The sequence below is a fragment of the Rhineura floridana genome, chromosome 2, assembly GCF_030035675.1.
Source record: "Rhineura floridana isolate rRhiFlo1 chromosome 2, rRhiFlo1.hap2, whole genome shotgun sequence".
NCBI lineage: Eukaryota > Metazoa > Chordata > Lepidosauria > Squamata > Rhineuridae > Rhineura > Rhineura floridana.
The window spans coordinates 218,927,483-218,953,893 of record NC_084481.1 but is presented as its reverse complement, the minus strand read 5'-3'; the positions used below and the strand labels follow the sequence as shown (position 1 = coordinate 218,953,893).

The 26,411-nt window shown below is 41.9% G+C and overlaps 2 protein-coding genes across 5 annotated transcripts; one reads left to right on the top strand and one right to left on the bottom strand.

Annotated features, from left to right (window-relative positions):
* Positions 1-1,088: 1,088 nt before the first annotated feature.
* On the bottom strand, positions 1,089-17,136 carry LOC133377715 (cytochrome c oxidase assembly factor 8). The gene is made up of 5 exons (XM_061612278.1): positions 16,826-17,136; positions 13,350-13,547; positions 11,505-11,568; positions 10,829-10,919; positions 1,089-2,954 (listed from the first exon to the last, which is right to left on the bottom strand). The coding sequence occupies exons 1-5, from the start codon at positions 16,994-16,996 to the stop codon at positions 2,849-2,851; spliced, it is 630 nt and encodes a 209-aa protein (XP_061468262.1). The 5' UTR covers positions 16,997-17,136; the 3' UTR covers positions 1,089-2,848.
* On the top strand, positions 17,133-25,298 carry BAG5 (BAG cochaperone 5). 4 transcript variants are annotated; one of them, XM_061612264.1, is made up of 3 exons: positions 19,108-19,538; positions 19,990-20,189; positions 20,524-25,298. In XM_061612264.1, exon 3 carries the CDS (start codon positions 20,552-20,554, stop codon positions 21,902-21,904), a length of 1,353 nt encoding a protein of 450 aa, XP_061468248.1. In that variant the 5' UTR covers positions 19,108-19,538; positions 19,990-20,189; positions 20,524-20,551; the 3' UTR covers positions 21,905-25,298. The 4 variants fall into 4 exon arrangements, with proteins under 4 accessions (XP_061468246.1, XP_061468249.1, XP_061468248.1 ...); XM_061612262.1 differs by lacking the exons at positions 19,108-19,538; positions 19,990-20,189 and adding an exon at positions 17,133-17,473; XM_061612265.1 differs by lacking the exons at positions 19,108-19,538; positions 19,990-20,189 and adding an exon at positions 17,747-17,806.
* Positions 25,299-26,411: the final 1,113 nt, after the last annotated feature.

Here is a 26,411-nt window from a genome sequence, read left to right as displayed (position 1 = left end):
ACCAGCCCAGGGGTACAGGGCTGTGTATGTTCTGTAGTGTACACTAAGGGGACACTGAATCAACTGTTGGAATCACCCTGTGATGTGGTTGCCATCATTGGCTGTGAAACAAAGTACATCTGTATGGCCCAATTTTCTTTCAGCTGGACTTCAGGCTCAGTGCCTTAGAAATGAAGCACTTCTTTGCGCTGCTAGACAGAAGTATTTTTCATGTTCCATGCATGTGGATTCTAAACATTGACACCTGCAAGCCATAGAACAGGTATGCTGATGATCCCCACTAGTCTGAATAGCAAACAATATTGCTTAAGGACAGTTGTAACAAACCCTGCATCTCTTTTCAGGCAGTGTTTTCCACTACTTCTGACTTAGGTGCTAAATCATGCATAGCACATTTTTGGCTAGGTGCCTGAAGACACAAACTACGGGAGGGGGAGATAACATGGAAAACTGAATAATTAACAATATACACTGGTAATAATAATATTCTAGGAAGGCTCATTTCACTTTTTACATTAACTAATATGCTCATTTATAAACACACATTATCTAATATAGGAGCTGCGGTCACACAGAGACATTCGTGTTAGTCTTTAATCAGCCTCTTCATTCCCTTTCCTCCTCTATTCCAGGGAAATGAATAACTCAATGGAGAGATCCAGCGCATAGCAGGAATTAAAAACATGCTTCAAATGCAATAACCATTTCCATATCACAGAAAAACCATCTAGAATTACACACGACTAAAATAACTATAATATCCTCGCGGAAAACTCACTATGTTATTGAACGATATCACAAAGATAATTAGGTTTTTTGAAAGCCGGCATTTAAAACCTCATTGGAAAGCAAACCTCTGTTTTTGTTATCTCTGTGGACAATCAGAGCCAATGTTGCCTTGATTTTAGACAAGAGGGCTATTACAGCTACAGAGCAGGTGCAAATTTATTTTGAAAAATCCGCACGGAAGTCCATGTTCTTGAACGCTTTGATGTATGATTTACAATCAGCAATTATAATGCAGAGGCCAGAAATGTAACAGTAGGCTATCTTATGTTCATGAAAAAATAATGACACTTTCTTGCTGCTCAGATGAATATGATCTTTATACATTAGTATGGTTTTGATATGTCAAAACGATTACTTTAATAATATACCATTTTTCTACATACTCTGCTTCAAAGACAACTTATCCATCTTTCAAAAACGTACAAATGGGTAGAATCATTGGTGCACAGCAAGTATACAGTGGTTGGTATACACAAAAAAGCAAAAAATATATCCAGACACCTAGATTTTCAGGAAAACAGGTTGTAATTTAAATCAGGGTTTAGCATGATCAGGTGGTCAGATACAACACCAGAACATGGTTAAGCAATGTGAGGTAAATTTGAGCACAAGAGAAAAGGTACAGATTGATCAGAAGGATGTGATCCGAACAGCACACTCACAGTTGTTAAACCGAGGCTAGTGTGTATTTAGTGTTGAGGACTGTGTATCTGCCCCAGCCCTAGTTCTTGGGAATGTTCCAGAAAATCCTGAAGGACTGACAACGTATTAATATGACCTTCCACTGGGGGTGGGGGCAGAATGACACATAACCTATGGGTGATGTTCTTCAGAACTCATGGATGCCTCAATGTAAGCTGAAAGAATTCATACAAATCTCAAAAACCTCAGAAGAATTAGTTTTGCCCCGTCAATAAATCTGGAAGGGAGAAAACCTTGAGTGTGTAGAAGCAAGCTCCAGAAAAAGCTGTCTTCCTTCAACTTTATATCCTGAGGAATAAGTATGTAGAGGGCACTCCTTGTCATTTAACCATGGAGAAAAGATGAGAGTGTGGCCTTCCCTGAAAAACCAAATTTAGTATAAAACCACATCTGACTGCAAAGGATTGGTGTCCTTCAGTGCACTGATTTAAGTGAAATTTGGAGACTGGATGCTGCTTAAAACAAGGACATTAATGCTCTATATAGACATAGCCTAATTAGCATGCAATATAAGATTCTGGTTCAACATACAATGTTAATCTAGGATAATCATTTGACATATCATTTATGCTTGGGAGAGCAGTATGTGATCTAAAAGTAATTACCAATATGAACTGATGTTTTAGAAGCAATCTTACATTTCTGGGCATATCAATTCATTATCTTTCTTGACAGTATGATTGACAGAAGGAATACAAGGAATAATAATAAATAAATCAGCACAATGTAGTTCAAAGCCACTGGTGAGAAAAGCATTAATAATCAACCAGACAATGTAATACAATGCCATTGGTTTATCTAATGCCCAGGAGTGTTAAGAAGTTGTTATATTATAAACTAGTGGTAAAGAACTAACTTGAAAAAAGTGCCTACAAATATGCTTTTAGGAATTTCTTAAAGCTAAATGAATTTGAAATAATGAATTTTTGCATTCATCATAATCATGTGCCTTTGTCCTAACTATCTATAACTGAAGCCCCACCACCACTACACCTGAAGTGTAACTCATATACCGTCTTGTTTCTTACTACAAAATATAGCCACACTAGAACATAAGTACCAGCTTGTAGATCAAGATGGCAATGAACAAAATGGAGCATACAGACAGATTGTACAAATCACGCACACACAAAAATCCATTCTTTGGTACACTTCGTATCTCACCAAGTAAGCTTTCAACTAGGAGGATGCTGTAGTGTAAACAATGGCAGTTGGCTTGGTATAAGTACAATGAGAAGTATAGCTCAACTTGCATTTGTGTAGCTTCAAATGTCAAAATCTAAGAAATGGTCATGCGTGCAATTTAGATTTCAGTAATATATCAGGCCTTATTCCAAGTATACCCAGCACTATGACCTTAGTTTTCAGCTTTAGACTTTTTCAATCCAAATCTCTTGCAAGCTTTCTCAAATGCCACTTGTCCCATGAGGAATGTGATTGTAAAATTCCGTTTGTACCAGTCCCTACATTTCAGAACCAAGGAAACAAAGCAACAAAACACACGCAATTAGCCATCCTGAAATCATTAATAACAGTAAAAAGATGAAAGGTTTTGAGACATCTTAATCCAGGGCTGTGGAGTCGGAGTCGGAAGCAATTTTGGGTGGAGTCGGTAGAAATGTACCGACTCCGACTTCAAAATAAAAAACTTACAATATTATAACAATTCCCACCATTGTCAGACCCAAGAGCTCTGGCAATGGTGGGCCTTTGCAGTCATGCTGGGGAAGACCTGGCATGGCTTCAACGCCCCTCCCCTTTTGGGCGTGGCATGGCCACACATGCCTGTCACATAGAGGGTGGCACAGGGTGGCTATTTAAGCCCTGCTCCACCTCCCCTCGGCCTCTTTCTGGCCTGATGCGATGACGGAGCAGGTAGCTAGGCCATGTTAGGTGCTTTAGGCCTTAGACAGAACAGGTTGCTAGGCCGCGTTACGCGCTTTGGGCCTTGGCTGGTTATCTGTTTCGGTGGCACACAAGGCGGGAGAGAGAGGACCTGGTGGGTGAGCTTCTCAGCATTGGAGCGTGAGAGAGAGGGTTGGAGCGGTTGAGACAAGGGGCCTGCAAGGTTTGGAGTCTGGGCAGAGAGAGTCTCTGCTAGGTCTGCTTCACTTAGCAGCCTCCTGTGCAGTCTGGCTGGCCTGTTAAGGGCCTGGAGGAGGGCTGGCACTGCAAGGTTTGGAGTAGGGGCAGGGAGAGCCTCTGCTAGGCCTGGCAGGCCTGCTTCATTTGAGGCCTCCTTGGTGGCTTGTTAAGGGCCTGGAAGGCTTGAATCATTTGGGGCCTACAGTTAGTGCTGGAGCATGGGTGGTAGTTTGGGGCCGCGTGACTGGGCCTTTCTTTGCCTTGTGGCCATTTTGGCAGACCTTCTGTGAGGCAGCCATTTTGGGAAGGTTGTCATAGGAATGTTGTCATTTTGGGGCTTTGGGTTTATTTTTCAGGATAACTGGTGTGCAAAGGCCAGAGGAATGAGCTGAGGCTGTTCATGGGCTTTGGGTAAATATATCATTTTATACCTGTATTTTATACTTTTTTATTTTTCAGGAAAAATATTTGTAATTTTGATTGACAATTTTTTTTAAAATATAAATTCACAATGTCAAAGAAGCTTCCCATGAAGTCAGCTGTATTTGAACGTTTCACCATAACTCAGGATGGAAAACATTTTGTGTGTCAGTGTATGACAAAAGACCCAGATGAAGACAAATGGTGTGATGCCAAGATCAGCGCATATTCAGGCAGCGATAAACATGCTCCTACGAAAGCTTCCAATTTAAAAAGACATTTACAGCGCTTTCATCCAGAAGTATTCAAAGTTGTGAATGAGAAAGATAACAGCAAAAGCCAGGAACTAATGCCCAGCACTTCCAGCCAAGCAAAGGATCAGAAAACTTCTCAGACATCAGTTACAAGATATTTTGTCAGTGACAAAGTTACTGTAACAATGACGGCAGATACATTCAAAAAACATATCATAGAACTTGTTGCAAAGGATGGTGTGCATTTATCATTATTTTCACGACCGGCTTTTATAAGTCTGAACAGAGAAATGGCCTGCAAACCTGGTGTTTCTCTGGAAAGAGATAGTATTAGAAAAATAGTGATTGAAGAAGCCTTTAACCAAAAGGAAGAACTTAAAAAAACTCTCGGGGACGCTTTGTATTTCTTAAAATGGATGCCTGCACATGCCACAGAGTGAACTATTTTGCCACCAATGTCCGATTTGTTTGTGACAAGAATGAAATAGTTACCAAGACACTGGCAGTAAAAGATGCAGAAGCTCATCACACCAGCGAGTTTCTCCAGGTCTTAGCGGAAAAGGTTCTGCAAGATTATGAACAAGTTCTTTGTATTGTAACTGACAATGCTTCAAACATGTTATGTACAATTAAACTAATGAATGCAGATAATGAAGGTGACCAACAGCTAGAAGAACACTTCAGAGATACAGGAATGTTTGAAATTGAAGAGCATGCTCCTGCAACTGAGGAACAAACTGAAGTTGCTACAGAACAACAACAAAATGATGATCCTTTAGATGATCTTGTTGAAGCTGCCTCAAAACTGTCCCAAATTCATCACGTGCTGTGTTGTGCACACACAGCAGCTGGCAATAAGAGACAGTCTGAAAGAAGGTCATGCTGCTGCTCTGATTGGCAAGGTGAGGAAATTAGTTACTGCTGCCAGAACACCTAAAGTTGATTCCATTTTGAAGAGACGCGCTGGAAAAGGGGCAATTATAGATCAAGCCACACGCTGGGGCAGTACCTACTTAATGATTCAGCGCTTGTTTGACCCGAAACCCTTTCTTGTGGTCATGGCCAACCCTCAAGTGACACTAAGCGAAGGTCAGTGGACACAGGTGACAGAATTGGAAGAGTTGCTTCATCACCCATTTACAGTGACTAAAAAATTACAAGCTGAGGACTTAACTCCAGGCATTTTCTTGAAGGAGTGGAAGAATCTGATGTTTCGCCTGTCCCAAAGAGGAGGGTTAATTGCAGATGGCATTGCTGCTTCAATGAAACAAAGAGAGGCACTATTATTACAAAACAAGATTCTTTTGGCAGCTGTTTATGTAGACCCAATGCACCGGATTCTGCTGGATGATGAACAGCTGACTAAAGGGAAAGATGCTCTGTGTGAGGTAGCCATTAGGATGACTGGGTTACAGAAATGTCAGGAGGAGGAAGAAGTTAGTGTTGCCATGTCTTCAGCCTCATCAAATGAAGATGAATTTGATTTTGAAAAATATTTGGATAACAAGGAGCGTGCAAAGCGTCGCCACATAGAAAAGGATTCCTCTGAACCCATGCAGAACAAACTGAGTAAATTTCAGCAAAATTTCTCACTTGCACTAAAAGAAGTAGAAAAATGTGATCGTTCATCAAAACTAACAGTGCAAGAAGCCATTCCCTTATATCCTGAAATTGTCAGAGATGTTGCCCTGGTGGTTACTGCTTTGCCACCGACCCAAGTTAGTATTGAGAGGTTGTTCCCTGCTCTTAGAATAATTAGATCAGATTTGAGGGCATCCATGAAGGAGGATCTGATTGAGGCGATTCTTTTTCTGAGGGCAAATTCTTCATAGATTTATTAAAAATATTAAGTGCGTAACAGTGTCTTGTATGTTTTCATCTGACAGCATTTTTTTGTTCATTTCTTTGCTCAAATAAATAATTTTGTGGTCTATTAGACCTAATTCTGTAGTACATATGTTTATTAAAGAAATTATAGGAAAACATTTGGTAATGTAATTATAAAAAGTTTGTAAGAGGACAGATTATGTATTATGTTCTGTTAGTCATAATTTTATATATTCTTTAGTTTTAAGGTATATCCTATGTTTCTGTTAAAAACCTTTTTTTAAATTATTAAATGCATAGTTTGTTGCATTCACTTTGATAGGAATTTAGGAAAGTTTTCTTGTTCAGAAATTTTAATCAAATAAATATATTTTATGTTCTATCAATCTAGCCTGATGATTCACGTGGTGGTGATGAAATGCCTTGTGCTACCATTTTACTACAGTAAATTTGTTATTACTAGTTAATATACATTTGCCATTTACAAAGGAGTCGGACAGTAGAAAAATAGAGGAGTCGGAGTCGAAGGTTTGGCATACCGACCGCAGCCCTGTCTTAATCACTGGTTTTTCTTTCCTTGCCCAATTAAAGCAAAAATATTTCTAGTTTTTAAAGTGCTTATTCAGATGTCCCACTGTATAATCCATGTCTGATAATGCATTGCTCCAGGCAAGAATGTTCATATTGCAGATAGGCTTTTAAAGAAACTTGATGACTAATTATATCTGTAGTTGCACAAGCTGTAATAATGTAATGAGATACCAGTGCAGAGAGGAAAGAATTGGCTTACGGGACATCCCAGTTCATTCTATGTAAAGGACCGTTCTGTTATATATAATAACTAACCAACTGTGTGTGTGTGTCTCAAAGATTTGTGCATGATATCAAATCCTTTGACCTAAGTAAACATATTTATTCAGGACTCATTGATTTCAAAGGGTCTACTCTGAGCATGACTTAAGTTGGATATTGCCCATATCAATTCCTTTAAACAATGTTCTGAAGTGCGGTATTTATAAACGATTTCATATTAAATTATCAAGTCTTATTACCTCTGGAGAGCTTGCAAATTCTGGGTTCATAATCCATATGAAATTATTTTTTGTTGTTGTCTGATCCTCTATGGATATCCCTTTACCAGAATTTTAGAGCACACTATGCCCCATTGAGATTTATTGAACTTATTTCCAAGAATGGTTAGCATAAGGAGAAAAGCCCTCAAGTTTTAGAAAAAGATGTATTTTTTCTCACAAAGACATTTAGGTTTTAATAATCATCTTTTTAGAAAGTTTCAATGCACTAGATTAGCATGTGAGACAAGAAACTAAAATGTTCCAGCCAGGAACATGAACCTTATAGCCCTATTAAGGCCAGATGAGAAGGGAATGGAAAAAGGGCACCTGTCTCCTGAGGTCTTCTCCTACTGTGCTAATAAAAAAGCAGCTGCTGGAGAACCTGAAAAGCTGTTGACAGTCAAAGTAGCTCATACTGGGTTAGATGGACAAACAGCAATTTCTTGTGTTCTAGCAGGCTCAGGTTTGGGTCTGCCAGCCCTAAACCTGAAACCTTTTAAAACTATACACTGGGTGGAGGTTCTGGGATTTCAAAAAGAAAGATGTCATTTTTTCCTTTCCTTTCTCCTTACTTATCCTTGCATAGTACAGGGAAGGGAGTCTTACCCTCATAGCATGCAAAGTTCTTCTCCAGGATATTAATTATAAACTTCAGTGGTTTGAGCAGGCTAACTCCCTTTCCTTTTTCTCTCTCCCTCTCCACATTTCTTTTTTCTTCTCAACTGATACCCAATACCTCAATGTTCTGTATATCCTGGAAGCCCTCAGGTCATTAACAGGCCATTTTGACAGTTTAAAATATTTTTCTTATAAATTACCAACTTATATATACTTCTGATACTTAGGGTCTCACAGTATGTAGAAACTACTCCCTTATTTTTGGGTGGGCCCATTTTACCTTCCAAACTGGTAGACACCGTAATGCCTCAGAGTTCTGAGACCAGGAAACTGGAACAGGTTCAGAGGAGGGCAACAAGGATGATCAGGGGAATGGAAACAAAGCCCTATGAGGAGTGACCAAAAACTGGGCATGTTTAGCCTTGGGAAGGTGGAAGGGAGGTAGCACTCTTCAAGTACTTGAAACAGTATCAGAGGAGGGCCAGGATCTCTTGTCAATCATCCCAGAGTGCAGAACACAGAATAATGGGCTCAAGTTAGAGGAAGCCAGATTTCGACTAAACAACATGAAAAGCTTTCTAACTGTTAGAGTGGTACGACAATGGAACCAATGACCTAAGGAGGTGGTGGGCTCTCCAACACTAGAGGCATTTAAGAGGCAGCGGGACAGCCATCTGTTGGATATGCTTTAAGTTGGATCCCTGCATTGAGCAAGGGGTTGGACTCAGTGGACATGTAGGCCCCTTCCAATTCTACCATTTTATGATTCTATGCGCACACTGGAAATCATGGAATCAAGCAGATGTCACAATATTTCTTTAACTCATAAACGTAAGAAATATTAACATAAAGTTGTTAAAGAACAATTATAACTAATACAAAAAGCAAACATCCACCATAGCTCATCCCAAACCCAGCTGAATACTTGGACAGTTTGTTAAGCAGGTGAATGAACGATAGTTTGCAGTAGCTAGTGAGGTCCTTTCAGACAATCATAGTTCACTTTTCTTCTGCTCTCCTTTCACTGCTTTCTTCCCTTTACTTTTTCCTCCTCAGATCTATTTTCAGTTTCTTCACTCCACTGCTCTCCCTCCTGCTCTCTCTAGTCTCGCTCTCCAACCCTGTACCAACAGTCCTTCCTAAACTGACACTCACTCTTTTCTCAATATTCCATGCTCTTCCTCTGCACAGTTCGTGTTCTAAGGCTGCTAGAAGTCGGCATTAAAGTACTCAACCACTCCACTATTAGAGGGAATGCAAAGAAATCTGACTTCTATTACACATTACCAACTCTTATCTTGTGTCCTTTATTTTAAACAGTAAATGTTAAGGAATAATGTTTTTGATTCCTTATTTCTCCTTGTCCCCCAAATACTCCATTATTGCCTCAAAACAGATCTTCTTGCAAGTGTTGTAATGTGGCAGTATGCTATGTTTATATTAAACGACATTCTAAATTAACCCAAATAATATTTTCTTGACTGATGCAGAGGAAATGGTCTAATTTCTCTTATTAGACTGTCCTAATCCACATTATAAAATAATGTAAGCACCAAAGTACTCCTTAAACCTAAGATTCCTTACAGCCTTAGTTTTTAAGACCAAGCTGTGTAATGGAAAAAAGGTGACATGCTAGGAAGCAATAAGCTGATCAAACAGTTCTCCAGCCCAATGATCAGTGGGCCCCTCAACTACAGGAAACAAGATGCTCGTTAAATGCGTGGCTATTGGGATTAAAAAATAATGAGCAACAAACACTGCTGTGGCTTATGCCACAGCACATTGTTGTTTTTCTGCAAAAACAAAACCCTAGAATGTCAACAAATGACAAACATTTGATTTTTAAAGATATTTTAATGCTGCAACTTTGGGTTTTTTCCTGTGATTAAAAGCCGTTTTTTCAGTGTTATTATCAAATCAAACCCAATCATTACACTGAATGCATGGTATGTATACAAACATATGTGTGCACATGTGCAAATACAACTTCAGGATCAACTAACAATCACTTTATGAGGTACTAATCGAACACTGAAAGAATAAACTAACATTTTAGTACTTTTTGTGATGGGTTTTTAATCCCATGTCATGTAATTTCAAAACCTCTTTTATGATGTACCTTGGGGAAAAATTGTTTTAAAGACAAAATAAAAATGTCTTAACAAAATGATCCTACACATATCTACTCAGCAGTAATCTCTATTAAGTTCAATGGTACTTACCAGGGCTGTGGAGTAGGAAGCAATTTTGGGTGGAGTTGGAGTCAGTAGAAATGTACCGACTCCGACTCCTTCATAAATGGCAAATGTGTATTAACTAGTAATAACGAATTTACTGTAGTAAAATGGTAGCACAAGGCATTTCATCACCACCACGTGAATCCAGAGCTTGGAAAAGTTACTTTTTTGAACTACAACTCCCATCAGACCCAGGGATTGGGCTCGTGGGAGTTGTAGTTCAAAAAAGTAACTTCCAAGCTCTGGATTCACGTGGTGGTGATGAAACACCTTGTGCTACCATTTTACTACAGTAAATTTGTTATTACTAGTTAATATACATTTGCCATTTATGAAGGAGTCGGACAGTAGAAAAATGAGTCGGAGGTCTGGCGTACCAACTCCACAGCCCTGGTACTTACTCCCAGGCAAGTATGAATAGGATTTCAGCCAAAATAAATATTGTGTTAAAATGCCTGAGAAAGTTATTCTTTCCTGGTCAGTATTTGATGTTACATTTGATGTTACTGCCTTCCTTCCCAAATTCCTTTCCTTGTATATTTGTCCTATTAAATTGTGAGTTTGTAGACAGGATTATGCCTTTTAATTTTTTGTATGGTGCCTAGTATAACAATAGGAAAATCATATATGATAAAGTGTGATGAAACAAAGATTCCATTATTAATGGAATTATGATACGTGGAATCAGCTGGCAGCAAGGAAAACAATGTTTGTGTGGTTCAGAAAAGGCTTTGTTTAAAAAGTGGTTTTAAAGGGTGACACGAAGGAGAAAGGTAGAACTGACTTCACAAATAAAAGATTGTTCCAGAAATCAAACTCTCACCTGTTATAAGCTGTATGTTTTTTGAAGTTTTTACTTAAAAACACCTTGTAAAATTCAGCCATTTCTTCTGCATTCAGTGTTACTTTCTGGCCTGAAAGAAAAGTTTCACAATCCCAGAGTCAAAACATTTTTTTAAAATCATGCCAGGACATACATTTAAACACAAATATCTTGCAAGGTTTATTACAGAAAGGCTCACATAGCACTGGACTAAAGTCTATGACACCTGGGTTGTAATCTTAGTTTTGCCATGGGCTTCTTGCTCAGCCTTGTTTAAATCACAATCTCCGTTTGCTTTCCCTGTATGTAAGCAGTTACAATAGTGACTTGCCTTATGGAATTTTTCTGAGTGCAGAAAAATATTCCCTCCTTAGAAACTGAGTAGTTATAGATTCATAGCACAACAAGGAACAACTCAGATGTAACCTCTCCACGTTTTTGCTGCAACATAAGATTGTCATTACACTCTCCTTTGACACAAGGTCTTTCTCTGTTTTGTAAATACACTGCCAGGGAGTAACACCCATTCTCCAGAAAAACAAAGTTAGTTGTTGTGTTTTGTTGTGTAGCTCAGTATTTACTCTACATTAGGACATTTTATAAAATGTAAAATCTACACCAAATCTGAACTCTTCCTTTAAGAAAGTACTGTGAAATATAGAACCGATGATCTAACCTTTTTCATCTCTCAGTTGTAGACCTTTGGCTTTCAATTTGGAGCAAACAAAATCTTCTTTTTCCTGAAATACGATCAGGAAATATTAGATTGTAAGGTTGTTGAGGTATTAGTAGGATATTAGTTTCGTCTCACCCATGAGTGCTATCAAGTATAGGACTTTTCATGATTCCTGATCCCACTCCACCAAATATATTTACTGGCTCACTAGGTAATCTTCAGCAAACAATGTAGGGATTATTTTGCAAATAAGCAATCTGTAACAAAGGACTCACTAGGATAACTTCTTACTGGGTTAGTTATTTAGTGTGATATGAGTAAAATGATGGCAGGACTGGGAGAGGACCATACACCAATACACTGCTGATACCCAGCTCTCTCCTGGAGGCAGTGATGGGCTGGAGGGGGGGGCAATAAACTGAAGCCAAATTCTGCTAAGACAAAGGAAATGTGGATGTCCACTTCACCAGTCTGAGAACTATGGAGATGGACTGTTCTAGATGGGGTACATAGGTGAGACATTCTCGATTCAAAAGTGGCCACAAAGGCTAGGAATACCTACATCCAACTACAGCTGATTCTCCAGCTATGACTATTTCTGAACTGGGATAGTCTCACACCAGTGACCAACACTCCAATAATCTTGTGGCTGAAATGGAATTGGACTGCCTTCAAATCAGTCCCGACTTATGGTGACCCTATGAATAGGGATTTCATGGTAAGCAGTATTCACAGGGGGTTACCATTGCCTCCCTCTGAGGCTAGTCCTCCCCAGCTGGCTAGGACCTGTTCAGCTTGCCACAGATGCACAAGCCAGTCCCTTCCTTGTCCGCAACTGGGGGGCAACTGGGCTCCTTGGGACTATGCCGCTTGCCCACAGCTGCATAGGTGGCAGGGCACATAACCCCTGAGCCACTCACTGTGGGGGTGATTTTTAGCTGGCCCTCGACACCCAGGAGACACGAGTAGGGATTTGAACTCGCAGACTCTGGACTCCTAGCCAGGCTCTCCTCCCCACTGTGCTATACCAGCTGTATTCTTGTGGCTAGAATACTGCAATGCACTCTTCATGGGGCTTCCTTGAAGGCAGTCTAGAAGCTGTAGCTGATACAGAATACAGTTGCCTGGCTGGTGAACAGGGTAGTGAAATGGGATCACATAACACCAGAGCCTTTTCAGTGCTGGAACTGAGGCTATGGAACTCCTTCCCTGAGAAATGACAGCTAGCTCCCACACTGTTAAGTTCTGTTCAGCAATTAAAGACATGTCTCTTTACTCAGGCTTTTGGCACATTATGTGCATACACTAGAGTCTACTGCTCATATTGTGATATTATTTGATTTATGTCCTGCAGTTTTGGTGCTATCATTATTGTTTTATATTGTAGTTGTGCTGGTAGTTTAGTTGTTATAATTGCTTGTTCTACAGTATATTGCTGTGTTGTATTTTTTCATGTTGTGCACCACCCTGTACTCTGAAAGAGGAAGGGTGGAATATAAATTAAAATAAAATAGTTAATAGTAATACTGAAGACTAATAAATCAAATTTGCATAGCAGTACTTTCCCCAGCAAAAGAAAAATGCACTAAACCTGTTCATGGTAAACAAGCTATGAAATTTGGGATTTTTTTTTTATCATGGAGGCATTTTAAATATATTATTTGGGGAATTTAGAAATGAAAACCATATTCTTCTATGTTATTCTACATGATACCAAGATCAGGCCTCACACTATACAGCAACAGAAGAAAAACCACTGTTGGATGCATCTCAGCAATTCTCCCTGCAAACATTTAAAGATTTCCAGCACCACCAAGTGGTTTTTCATTTCCTCTACAAGCTCACCTTTTGAAATGATATATTCTGGTTTGCCCAGAACTGTTGATTCCAAACCTGAGTTTCCTGTCTAAGCTCTCTAAGTCTTCGTTCCAATGGGGACTCATGTTTAGGAATATAAAATATTACTGGTCGGAGGTTTGAACATCGATGAGGAGGACCAATCCAATCGTGGCAAGAGTGTGAAGGAGGGCAAAAATTTGAAGCCTTAAAAAACAAAAGAAAAGGGGTATTTGATTTTATATAGTACTTTTTTAATGTACAAAACCATCTCAAACTATTTTAACGTTATCTGAAAACCTAAGACACAAAATGTTAAGTGAGAATTAGCACCACGCAGTCAGTTGTATTTGTTGGAATGCATAACTTCCAGTTCTGACTGAAGAAAAAAAAATAGCAATCATAATCTCTAAAGTAAGTCTGATGACCATACTTTAACCATGTAGCAGGACAAGGAGCACAACCCATCTTGAACACCTCTGACATCCACAAGAGAAATGTGTAGTAAAATTATCTAAAGCAGAGGTTCTCACAATGCTGACCTGCATCCAGCACCAATTCCTGCATATGCTCGATACAAGATCTAATAAAATGTTTGCATAGTAACTGAAGACAGGAGCTCAAGTTAAGCCCATGTTTTCAATTTCTCACTTAATTGGTAGTAAATCCAATTTAAATGAATAGGCCTTACTTCCAAGTGGACTTGACTAGGAACACTGTAGTACTGTAGGATGTCCACCTACTAAACCCTGCAATTTTCCATGTTTATAGAAGAAAGTTATGCAAATAGATAACAATATGATATATGCATTTTAGAATAGCCCACCAGTTCATGATCTATTTGGAATGTGGCCCACATGGGTTCCCATCCCAATCAAACTTTGAGATACTTTGAAATATGCAAATAACATTGTAAAAGAATCACAGGAGCCATCATTAGACATGTGCCTTAACACACTCACTACATTTAAAAGCAGGGTTGTGAACATAAGCTCTGCCCCAATGATAGCTGGCATGTCAGCTCCAATCTTCCTGTGTTACTCAGGGGAGGTGTGCAGGGTTACACACATTCGCTAAAACACAAAGAGTACCATCGCATACCATCTACTCATGTTCAAGAAACTGCAAGTAGAAGACCTCTGCAGACAGGAAAGGTCAGGAATGAGGATGCAATGTGTTGAGGATGTTTAGAATGGGACTTGCACGTGTGCCCCTCTCTACACTTTTGAGCATTTATGGCCTCATGCAAATAACTGAACACACCTACTGTCACCCATACAACATGGGTACTTGTGGCTTGTCAATATTGGACTCACAATTATACTCCAAAATATCATTTTACAAATTATACATATACCTAAGTAGCTTTCCTTCTAATTTTGTCTGTGGTTATATTCATGTTTGTTGTACTAATACCCAACTATTTACTGGGATGGGTAAGGAGAAACCACGTTCTAAAGCTGACTCAATAATGAGCTATCATTTCACAAAGCAGCACCCACTTTCCTCTCCAAGACAGGTAGAGGAAAAACAGTATGTTGCACCCACAGCATCCCCATTCTCTTAAAAGTGCAACTCTTCACACAGAAAGCAACACACACACACGAAACTTCTTTCTCTACTAAAATCAATTCAAGTTCTAGATTGAGGGTATTCCTTGATCCATCACTGTCACGAAAAGCCCACGTGGCTTAGGTGGCGAGGAATCTTTTATGAATTCCTTCTGGTTCACCAGCTACGGCCTTTCTTAGAGAGTGATAGTCTAGCCAAGTGTCACATGTCCTGGTAACCTTGTGTTTAGATTACTGTAAAATTCTCTACAGGGCATTAAAAACAGCCCAGAAACTTCAGCTAGTGCAGAATGCTACTAGGAAGTTGTCTGAAGTATCTATGCAGGATCATGTTTCACCTATTTTTGTTAATGTTGACATACAAAGCCTTACATGGCTTGAGACCCAAGTATCTGTTGGAACACCTTTCCCTTTACCAGTCAACCCAGGCCCTAAGATTCGCAGAGGATGCCCTTCTTATTGTCCTGTCAGCAGGAATGGCTCATTGCATAGTGATATTGGACAGGGCCTTCGCTGTAAACTATGGAATTCCTTGCCCTAGAGGTACAGTTAGCCTTTATGTCAATAGGCGTCTGGTGCCAAATCAAAATACACTTATTCACCCAGGCTGTTATTGGTGCTGATTAGACTCTCCAAGGTTTTGGAACTGGGGGAATATTATGTGATGTATTTTATCTTATTTGCTGCTACATTTTGTCCTAATATTTGTTAGTTTACATTTTTATCTGTAATTTTTTAATATGCTCCTAAACTGCCCTGGAATTCATTTGCATGAAGGGCAGTTTAGAAGTGCAACAAATATAAATAAATAAATAATGTGGGAGCTCTACTCATGCACAAGCAATTCTGGATTCAGCTAACAGAGGTTTCTGCCTATTTTGACATGAATAAATAAGGCTAAAAAGTGGTTGCCAGCCATCATCTGGAAGCCATTGTTCACCAGTCTTTGACGAAGCTGTTGCTGTGATGTTATGGAACATGCACAAGCATGCTAACTGTTTTGTATAGGAAGGAAAGGGTCACAGAGTGTTAACAAAAATTGCCTTGGCTGGGAAGTGATCCAAGGAGGTCCTAGGGGTAGGAGGCAGCTCAGGGAAACAAAAGTTGAAGTCTCCAATGACCTTGGGCCAATCACTGTACCAGCCTTCCCCAACCTGGTGCTCTCCAGGTGCTTTGGACTGCAACTTCCACCGTAGTTCAGTGGTACTGGTAGACCGCATGCTTTGCATGCAAAAGGTCCCACGTTCAACCTCTAGCAACTCCATGTAGGACCATGAAAAACTCCAGAGTGTGACCAACTCCTAGTCAGTGCAGATAAACACTGTAGGTGGATTGAGGGTCACAATATAAGGCAGCTTCCTATGTTCCCATCTCTCAGTCTAATTTACCTCACAAGATTATTAGGCATGTAAGATGATAAAAGAGCCAGAGTGGTATAGCCATTGGAATGTCAGTGTTAGACCAGGGGGATCTAGATTCAAATCCCCACTCCAGCCACTGGGGGATCTTGGGCTTTCTCTCAGCTTTACCTACCTCACAGGTTGTTGTGAGGAGAAAATGGGGGGGGGAGAAGAACCATATATGCTGCCTTTAAATCACTGGGGAAAAGGCAGAATATCGAGTGTAATGAATACACTTTAAAAAGGGGTGGTTCTGATGTCTTTGAAGAGTGGGATGAAAAAGAAAAGTCAAAAGATTTATTTAAATTGAGAATCAGCCGTAGTTTAAAACGTATACAAGCATTAATAACCTTATCTATGTTTACTCAAAGTAAGGCTCACTGTGTTTAATCTGCTTCCGAATTAATGTGCTTAGAATAGGGCTACAGCCCTGAAGAAGCCACCGGTATTTTGCCACCGGCGTTTAGCGTCTATGATAAACCCCGCAATCTTTCTTGCCTCCTGCCCCATTTACCCGGCTTTCGGGGGGCGGGGATACACCCCCCATCTCAGGTCTTTCAGCGCGCGGCAACCCCCCGGGGGACGAGACAGGCGACGAGGAGGAAAACCGTCCGCAAGACCAGCGTGAGGCCGCCGGTGCCGTTGCGCAGCCTAAGACAAGGCGGCTACCTGCAGCCGCTGCCATCGCCAGAGCCAACCTTGCACATGCGCAAAAAAGGCAGTGGTAATCGGCAGAGTAAGGCCTACTTCATCCCTCAAGCAAGACCTGGCAACGGCTGCTTTGTTTCCGTTCTGCTCTACGGCAACGTCGTAAAAGCACCCGACGGGGGACATCGCCCGACCTACCTCCTCGTAGCCGCGGCTATACGACAGAGAGAGAAACAAAAAGGACAAATGCGCGCACGCGCGCTGGGAGCTTAGCTTAGAGTCTCAGGTTTGACCCCACCCCCAGTTATGGCTAGCTGGGGAATTGAGGAGGAGGCGAGACGGCGATGGGGCTGGCTGGTCTGTGTCTCTCCTTGAGTTTGGCGACGGCGAGACTGAAACAAGTCCGGACCTCTGGGATGGCCGCTGCAGCAGGACAGGAGGAGAAGGAGCGCACCGGGAATGGTCTTGTTTCCCTCAGTCGCGCCTGAAAGAGAGCGATGTGGTGACAAGAAAGGTGAGGGGAGGGATCGGGAAAGCCCGGTGGGGGTGGGCGAGGGGGCTCGGCCTACTGACAAGCCGCAGCGAACTGAGCTGGAAGGGTAGTACTCTGGGGGGGGGTTGTCGGTAGGGTAGGGTAGGGGGACATCAAAGGGCGAGGTACAAGGAGAGAGGGAGGGGGGCGTTCCCTTGGCTTTGGTTGAGAGACTAGGGAAGCGGTGGCGAGAACCCACAAAGCACGTGGGTGTGGGTGCGGCTGTGGGGTTGTGTAGCTGGTAGGTCTTAGCGTGTGTGTGCGAGAGATTATTAGACGTGGGGAAAGCGGTGCTGTGGTTGGAATAGGAAGGGGGTGAGTATGGAAATTAGGCTGCTGTGCGTGTGTCTGTGTGATAGAGAGGGATACTGGGAATATAAGAAGCTACCTAATACCGAGTCAAACCCACTGGTCCATCTGCCTCAGTACTGTCTGCACTGACCGGCAGCGTCTCTCCAGGGTTTCAGATGGGGTCTCTTCTAGCCCCGCTTGGCGATGTGGGTTTTGAACCCGGGACCTTTTGCAAGCAAAGCAGTTGCTCTACCACTGAGCTACCGCCCTTCCCCATTTCTTCTTGAAATGAAAGGTTGCATATAAGTTGCTTTCATAATTATTATTGAAGTTAGGGTGGCAGGAGGAAAGGCTTATTCCAGGCATAGACAACTGTGATGCCCTCCAGCTGTTGCAGGATTCCTGGCTCCCATCAGTCTTAACTAGCATAGCCAAAGGCCAGGGATGATGGGCGTTGTAGGCCAACATTAGCGTGGTGTAATGGTTCGGGTGTTGGACTCGGACCCGGGAGACCAGGGTTCGAATTCCCCACTCAGCCATGAAATTCCCTGGGTGACCACTCTCAGCCTAACCTACCTCACAGGGTTGTTGTGAGGAAGAAATGGGGAGGTGGAGAACCATGTACACCACCTTGAGCCCCTTGGAGGAAAGGTGGGATATAATTGTAATAAAAATTATCTGGAGAGCCCCACGTTGGCTACCCTTGGAATAGAGAGGCTGGGCATAGTAGGGATCGTCCCTTACTCAGTGGCAGTTGCTCCAACTAATGGTGATAATAAACCTTACCAGTCTCTCTCTCTCGTCTGCTGGCTTTTTTCCAAAGCAATGTGGTGGAGGATTGCAGCCCCCCAAGTGGATTACTGGGCTTAGGTGGGGATGGCTTGGTGCGAAAAGGTGGAAGGTTCACGGGCCGGTCCCATCGGCGCAACTTGGAAGGGTCTAAGATGGGCTGGGGAAAGTTGTGGGACGACGCGGGGCGTCAGGCGCCTCCATTTCCTATCCCTGCCTCCTAATTTCCCCCCTTGGGGCGGATTAGACAGAACGGGCTGGTAGGCGCCGTGGTTTGCTCAGGGGAGAAGGGGCGGGCGACCGCAGGAAAGAGGCTGAGCCTCCCTGTTTGGCTGGGTAAATCAGCTGGGCCATGTGTGGAAGGGGGGGGCGGATTGCGTGGAGCGGAAATAACGGCGTTGGAGGCGTGGCGGATTTTGGCACCGATGGTAGAATTAGAAAGCAGGGTGGGAAGAACTGCCGTGGTGGGGGAAGAACTGGGGGGATAAGAGGAGGGGCCGGAGGCTGCTGCATAGGGAGGGTTAGGCCTGATGGGGTGGGGGAGAAAACCACGATTAGGCCATGGATGTGAGAGGGAGCCCCGGGTTGGAGAGGGGGGCTACAGGCCTCCAAAGTCAGTGGCGGAGGGAGAAGCGGATGCCGGCCTCCCTCCTCTTCTCGCCCTCCTCCGGCCCCCTGGAGCCTATTGCTCCTCTTTTCCTGCTTGCTCCCCCTACCCTTTCTGCCGTGACTATCCGGAGAAGCGGCTCGGGCGGTCAAGGCGGAATTAGATTGTCCGGCATTGTGAAGTCACTCGGGGCAGAGAGGCGGGGAGGGAGGTTGCTGGCGCGCTCCGCCCGGGGGAAGCGGCCCGAGCTCGGGGCTGATTCCCGGCTTCCTTCCTGCAGGAATGTAGGGTTGTTAGAGGGGGCGGGGGATCAAGCTCTGTGCACCGGGACTCGCTTCCCCCAAGGGGCTTCTCGCTGGGGTAAGGACGCGGCGGACGCGGGGGGGGAGACTTTTGTGTGTAGGTTGGGTGGGCGGTTGACTTGTTGCGCTACTTGGTACGGGGGGCGGGCCAGGAGCAGCAGACTCATAAGTTGAAGACAAGGCCGTATGGAAAGCAGACAAGGAGTTGGCGAAGATCGGCAAGAAGCTCAACGCGTTGAGCGGCTGAAGGGCAGGTTGCTGCGCTTTGAAATGAGGGGAGTGCACAGCTGCCCTGATTGCTGCAGGCACTGGAGAAGGGGAAGTGCAAGTGAAGTTCTGACTGTGGTGGTTATATTGTCATGTATCTCTTTACTAGTCTGACCAGGGCAAGTGAAGAGGATGAGAAGTACCTTCTGCCTTTCCTTGTTCAGCTGTTGCTTTTTTTCTGGCACCAGCAGAGTAATGTTTCTGAAGCAGATGGCAATATCGTCTTTAATTTTCTTCCTCAGTGCATCAGCCACATTGTTCTGCCTCCTCCGTGATGTCTAAAGACAGAGGGAAGAAAGCCCTATTGGTGTGCTTAAAATCGCAGCCTTACTTAAGAGGGGGAAAGGCCGCTAAATAAGCTACACCTTACTACTTTACAGTGCAATCCAGTGCATGTCTACTCAGAAGTAAGGTCCATTGGATTAATGGGACTTACTGCAAGGTAAGTGTATTGGATTGCAGCCTGAGGTAACATGCATAGGATCAGACAGTTAGTGTGTGCTATTAAACAAAAAGATGCCTTTTAAAATACCTTTTGTAAAAAAATCCAGAGATGCCATGCTTTTTTCATCCTGCTAAACTTAATGAGAAAACCATAGAATAAGTCCTCTGTGTCTGCAGATGGGTATTTTCCAAGGCTATATGGTGGTAAAAAGTGAGACATTAAACTTTGCAGAGTTAGAACAGAAAAGCTAAATTTTGGAAATATTGCCTAGCGATCAGGGATGTGTTTCAAGCACTGGTTATATTTGATTGTATCTTTGTATTATTTATAGCTCTGCTGGAACTGGATGAAGAAAAAGAATGGATATGGGTAACCAACATCCTTCCATTAAAAGGCTACAAGAAATACAGAAAGAAGTTAAAGAATTTGAATCACAAGTAATAGCCTTCAGTGGTTTGTCCAATGACAGAGCTTACAAGAAACTAGAGAGGGCTTTAACTAAGCAACTTTTTGAAATTGATTCTGTGGATGCTGAAGGCAGAGGTGATGTTCAACAAGCCAGGAAGAGGGCTGCCCAGGAAGCTGAAAAACTGCTGAAGGACCTGGAGCAGAATGCAAACCACCCTCAAAGGTTGGAGATTGAGTCCATATTTAGTGAAGCACAATCATTGGTGGAACAAGAAATCACAACTTTTTACAAAGGAGGCAACTGTGTAACTGAGGAATTCGAAGAAGGTATTCAGGATGTCATCTTTAGGCTCACTCAGGTGAAAACTGGAGGGAAAATCTCTCTACGGAAAGCTAGATACCGCACTCTGACCAAAGTATGTGCTGTTCAAGAAATTATAGACAGTTGTACAAAGCAACAGCCTTCCCTGCCATTGTCCAGTGATGCACATCCTTCTGTTTCCAAGATTAATTCTGTCATGGTTGATGTGAACAAAGCGAGAGGAACCCTTATTGCTGTTTTAATGGGAGTAAACAATAATGAGACTTGTAGACATTTGTCTTGTGTGCTCACTGGCCTGATTGCCGATCTGGATGCTTTAGATGTATGTGGTCACCCAGAAATAAGAAACTACCGTAAAGAAGTTGTGGAGGAGATCAACAGACTGCAGAAATACTTGGATCTCGAGGAAGAAGCTGATACCACTTATGCTTATGACTTGGCACAAAACAGGTGCATTATAAAAATAGAAGAAATCCGCAAGAAGATGAAAGAGGTTCATGTCTCCCTTTTAAAAGTGGAGCGAGCTTCAGATTTATACCTAAGGTCAAAAGCAGAACTGCAGGGGTTAATTGCACAGTTGGATGAAGTGAGTCCAGGCAAAAATCCATGCATCCGAGAAGCCAGGAGGCGAGCAGTGATAGAAGTACAGACACTCATAACATATATTGACTTAAAGGAGGCACTTGTCAAACGACAAATGTTTGTAGAGCAAACGGAAGCGGAACCTGCATCGCACGAAGCAGTTTGGAATATTCTTGGAAATGTGTCCCAAATTCAGCAAGAGGTGTTGTCTTTTGATGGAAACAGAACTGATAAGAACTACATGAGACTGGAAGAACTTCTCACCAAACAGCTTCTAGCCCTTGATGCTATAGACCCACAAGGAGACGAGCACTCAAAAGCAGCCAGGAAACAGGCAGTGAAGCTTGCACAGAATATTCTTTACTACTTAGACATGAAAACAGATGAATGGGAATATTAAATAACAGAGGTCTTGTGCTGGACATTGCTTTTAATCTTGCACTTTACACCATCCAGTCACCCACAGACAACACAAGCCCAAAAGTTGCATTATTTACTCATCTGTTAGAGGCCTAGTGAATGTTGGACTGGGCTATGCTGCAGCTGTCTCGTGTTGTTGCAGTCAGGCAATGACAGCAATCCATATGCCATTTGTCTTACAGTTTTAGGCACAGCCATCTTTTTTTCCTGGAATGTGTAGCTCAAGCGATTTGTGACGAAGAGTTGCAGAACTGCCAAACCATCCCGTATGCAATTCTTCTACACTGTAAGAGAATGCAATCTGTCTATCCTGTTTTCTTAAAGGAGTCGAAACAAAACTAATGAAGAGAAGACCCGGAGCTAATGTCTGTTAGCCCTAAACCAACCTAGAAGTCAATTTTTTCTGACACAGCACAGTTGCAATCCAAAGGATTAAATGCAAATTGCTCATGGCTCTTTTTTGGTGCATTTGATTTAGTCTCGCTAATCTGTCACCTAAGGTTTGGCTTGATTACATGCGGTTTTTAATAGTTTGGGTCTAATATTATACGGCTGTATGTGGTAAGTTTTGGCGTATAGGCATAAACAGCAAGCTACATTCTAAAGTGATATACTGATTCAGATAGGAGTAGATAGTCTGCAGCTAGACTGATTCTGATTGGTCATTCTGAAAGAAGTTTTCCTTTTATAAACCAGGGCTGCACCAGAAGAAAGGAATGGTGAGGCTTTAAAGACAGAAGTCATAGCATAGGTTGAAAAATAGATTTCTTAAGAATTAAACTATGTTTTTCAGTAGTCAAGAGACACCCTTCCCCACCCCCAGAACAGGGCCCTTCATGGTTGTGGAGCCACCTTAGCATAATTTTGTGGTATCTAAAATCACTTGCTTCCTGTCACACTGGGCAGTTTCTCAATTATTCTTTGCATTTTTCCAGAATTCTTGCTGTTTTTGACTTAATAGAAAACTAAGTGCTTTTTATACAAGAACTTGGCCTGGAACCATTGGTGTTTTTCAAGGTTTTGTGTGTTTCTTGTATACCCCAGACCATTTTGAGTTTAGTCCCTTTGAATTGTTTTGTTCCAGTGAGCTATGAAAATACCCTTAGCTATGTGTGATGGCAGCATGCACATACATGCCTTAGATGTGCTTAGTCTATTCTTCTTAGTTTTTTTAGCCTTTCAATTAATTGGAACAGCGAACAGTTCAAAGTGTTTTGTTTTGGTTGAAACATAGTTGTCAGTCGTGTTAGCTGTGTTGAGTTAGTTGCATGTATCGCTCCTTAATAGATTCTTATATCTTCCTTTCTTTCCCCCAAACTTACTGCATCCTTATTGCTTCCCCCATCCTTAGCGAATCCTTACAGCTTATTAACTGTCAGACCATATTGTGTCTGACCGTATTCTTAAAGCTTTCCTGTTTGTAGTTTCAGGAAGGTAAAAACCAGCACCAATCATAGTATTTTTAGTTTCTCACACAGGTTCTATCTTCAAAATTATTGGCTTATGGAAGATTATTTCTTTGAAATGGCTTTATAAATGTAGCCACATCCTGATCTTGGATTTGTGTTTGTAGGAGTTTTAAATAGCAATTAAAAGGAGCAAGGCTATCCCTAGGAGACGTGCCTTTTAAGTGACACTTGAATTTACAGCACCTTATAGCTATGACTGTCGCCGCATCATGCTGCTGCTTTGCAGTGAAGTGTCCTCTGTACCATCTGGATTACATCCACCCTTCAGCTCTAATAGGGATCAGAAATATTCTACCGTATTTGCTGGACAAAACGCTTGTTCAAACCTTGGTGTTATCTTTTTGTGTGTGTTTATAGTCACTTGCTTAGCAAACCTTTGCCAAGGAAATTTATGGATTCAGTTTTGGTCCAGGTTAAATAGAACCCAATCCTAAACAATAGACTTCTTCGACACTTTGCCATGAATGCCTTTCCTTTGTCCTTTTCTGCTGATTCTGAAATATTACTTTTACCTTATTGTGTTGTTCCCGTTTGTATCCTTAATGAATTGGTTAACAACTATAACTAAAAGTGTTTCACTTTCAGTAGGTCGTAAAGGCTTTGAGCCAAAGCTATATGTGCATGCCTATAGAGTTCCCATGTGACTTGGATTTCCCAAGTCACTTAATTTTCAAACGTGTGTTTTTCCCATTCTGTTTTGCATACTCTACTGCCCTTGCTTCAAACTCGGTGAGGAAGCCATTGTTCATGTGATAACTTCCATGCATGGAGCTCTCACAGTGAACAAGGAGCTCCTGGATCAGACTGCAGATCTAATGTTTATTTTAGGATGTGACAACTAAACAGTGCTGTTAATATGTTGCAGTAACAGATCCATGGTGCTTATTTTTTTCCAGTGATCTCATCTTTTGTTTTTATGTAAGCCTATTTAAATGTTCATATATTTTATGCCAGGGGGATGCGGCTCTTACAATTTTAGAAAGACTCCCATTATTTAGAGGCATTCTTAAGGTTTGCTTCTCATAGTTGTGTAGCCTGTTGGAGCTACAGATAAAGTACTTAAAGATGAGTATAATGAAGGTGAGGAGATATTACAATAGCAATGTATTACAAAAGCTTAACTTTCCCAGTTTTCTTTTTAAAGAAGAATATCTAGCTCATATGTTCAAATGTGCAGCACTTAAACTTATGTTAAGATCTTTGGTACAGTATAATTAATCAGTTTCTGCATGAATAAACTAGCAAACTAAATAAGCGAAACCAAAAAGTTTGGTATGTGGATTGTAAGAAATCCTTGTTTTGTGCTTTTTAGAATGTACTTTTTGTATTTAATATGCAGCCAACCGTGGAAACATGCTACATTTCATTTCAGTGGGCTAAAGATATTACCTGCTGTTGAATTACTCAGTGCTGGACCAACGTAAGGTCTGAATTTCCCCCCAAGGCTTTTCTGTGGGCAGTGCCATGACATTGTAGCAAAATAAACAAACTGATATGATTTTGCTGAATATTTAAGCATCATGATATTAATTTTTTTCAGATTATGATTGTATTGCTTTAGGAGAAGAGTCGATGTGGGCAGCCTTGTTCTGGTATCTTTGCCAGCAACCATGATAAATTATCTTCCCTCTGATCTGTTGGATTTAAGCATTTTTTCGCTGTGATCCACAAACTCTTGAAATGAGTCCCAGCACTTCAGCTGCTTTTAAGTCCCAGTACTTAGTGGTACAGATTGTGCTGTTTGTTCCTTGATTTTCTCAACATTTAATTGACATGTTAGACTGTGTATGAATCTTGCTTTTCAGAAAGTGTTATAACCTTTTTTATGTATAGCTTTGTTTTGATGTGTACAAAGTCATCACATATTCTTAATAAAGTATTTTATGCTTTCTTCTTGATAATTCATGTCAAGTTTAAGCTCTCTTCCTTCTCTTGATAATGAATATTCTGTATAACACAATGTAAAAACAAATTTCTCCTGTGCTAGCAGGAGTTTATAACAGTCTCTGATCTAGGTGTAAGTTTAAAATGTTTTTATAAGAAATAGAATTAATAGGTGCAACATCACTAACGAAGTATAATGAACATAGCTCAGTGCAAACATTTAAGCAGCTTATTTTTAGACTCCAGTTAGAGGTTTTGTAAAAGATCTGAGCCTGACAAACAGAAATTAGTCAATATTTCATTATCTGTATGCCACCTTGTGCTAAATGCCCTGTCCTACGCTTAATTGGAAATAAGCTACACTGATTTCAGTGGAAAGGACTCCCAATACAGTATATAAAGGATTGCAGCGTTAGTCAGATCGCATGCTTACATAAACAGAGCCTACTGGATCAAGCCAATGGCCCGTGTAGTCCACCATCCTATTCACAGAGTGGCCAACCAGATGCCCATGGGAAGCATTCTCCCCTCCTGTGGTTTCCTGCTACTATCAAATGTGTGTAACTGAACCCCAATAATCCTCCTTCCCTGGGAGAAGAGGCTTCCAGAGGGGGCATGAAGTCAAGAAGTGCTGGGGAGGGAGTGCTTCACTCTTTCCCCAGCTGCCACAAGACTCCCCCCAGAGTGATTTGGCTTGAGACAAGTGGGAAGAGAGAAGCATAGCCTCCCTGCTGCTTCTCTCTAAATTGCCCCTACCAGAAGAAGCTTGGGGGGAGGGTCATGTTTCAGTTACATAATCTGCATGTGATGCGTAATTAGACCTTCAGTTGTTTTAATTGTTGGGGGGGGTTATTTGGGGGAGGGTGCTGTGATGCATCCTTCCCTGGCTCTCCCTGTCGGGTTCCTACCTGCGCGTGGCTACTGCCTGTCACTAGGCACCACCAGGGACTCCACCAGTCCGGACCGCTCTCTCTTATGGTTTCCCTATCCGCTCTAGCACAGATCTCAACAGATCCCCCTGCTAAGCAACCACCAGTAACGTCCCAATACTAGTATTCCCAGAGACTCTGAATACTGGTATTGTTACTCTCTTCACTGCTGCCACCATTTGTTACAGTTCCCCTTCAGCCTTGG

What these genes read in the sequence shown, in the direction of transcription:
- LOC133377715 (XM_061612278.1), bottom strand. Translation starts at nt 16,996, where the DNA reads ATGGCAGCGGCTGCAGGTAGCCGCCTTGTCTTAGGCTGCGCAACGGCA. An exon ending in AGAATATATCATTTCAAAAG is followed by an intron (nt 11,569 to 13,349) that starts GTGAGCTTGTAG and finishes ATCGTATTTCAG; the next exon opens with GAAAAAGAAGATTTTGTTTG. An exon ending in ACAACTGAGAGATGAAAAAG is followed by an intron (nt 10,920 to 11,504) that starts GTTAGATCATCG and finishes CTTTTCTTTCAG; the next exon opens with GCCAGAAAGTAACACTGAAT.
- BAG5 (XM_061612262.1), top strand. Translation starts at nt 20,552, where the DNA reads ATGGATATGGGTAACCAACATCCTTCCATTAAAAGGCTACAAGAAATA.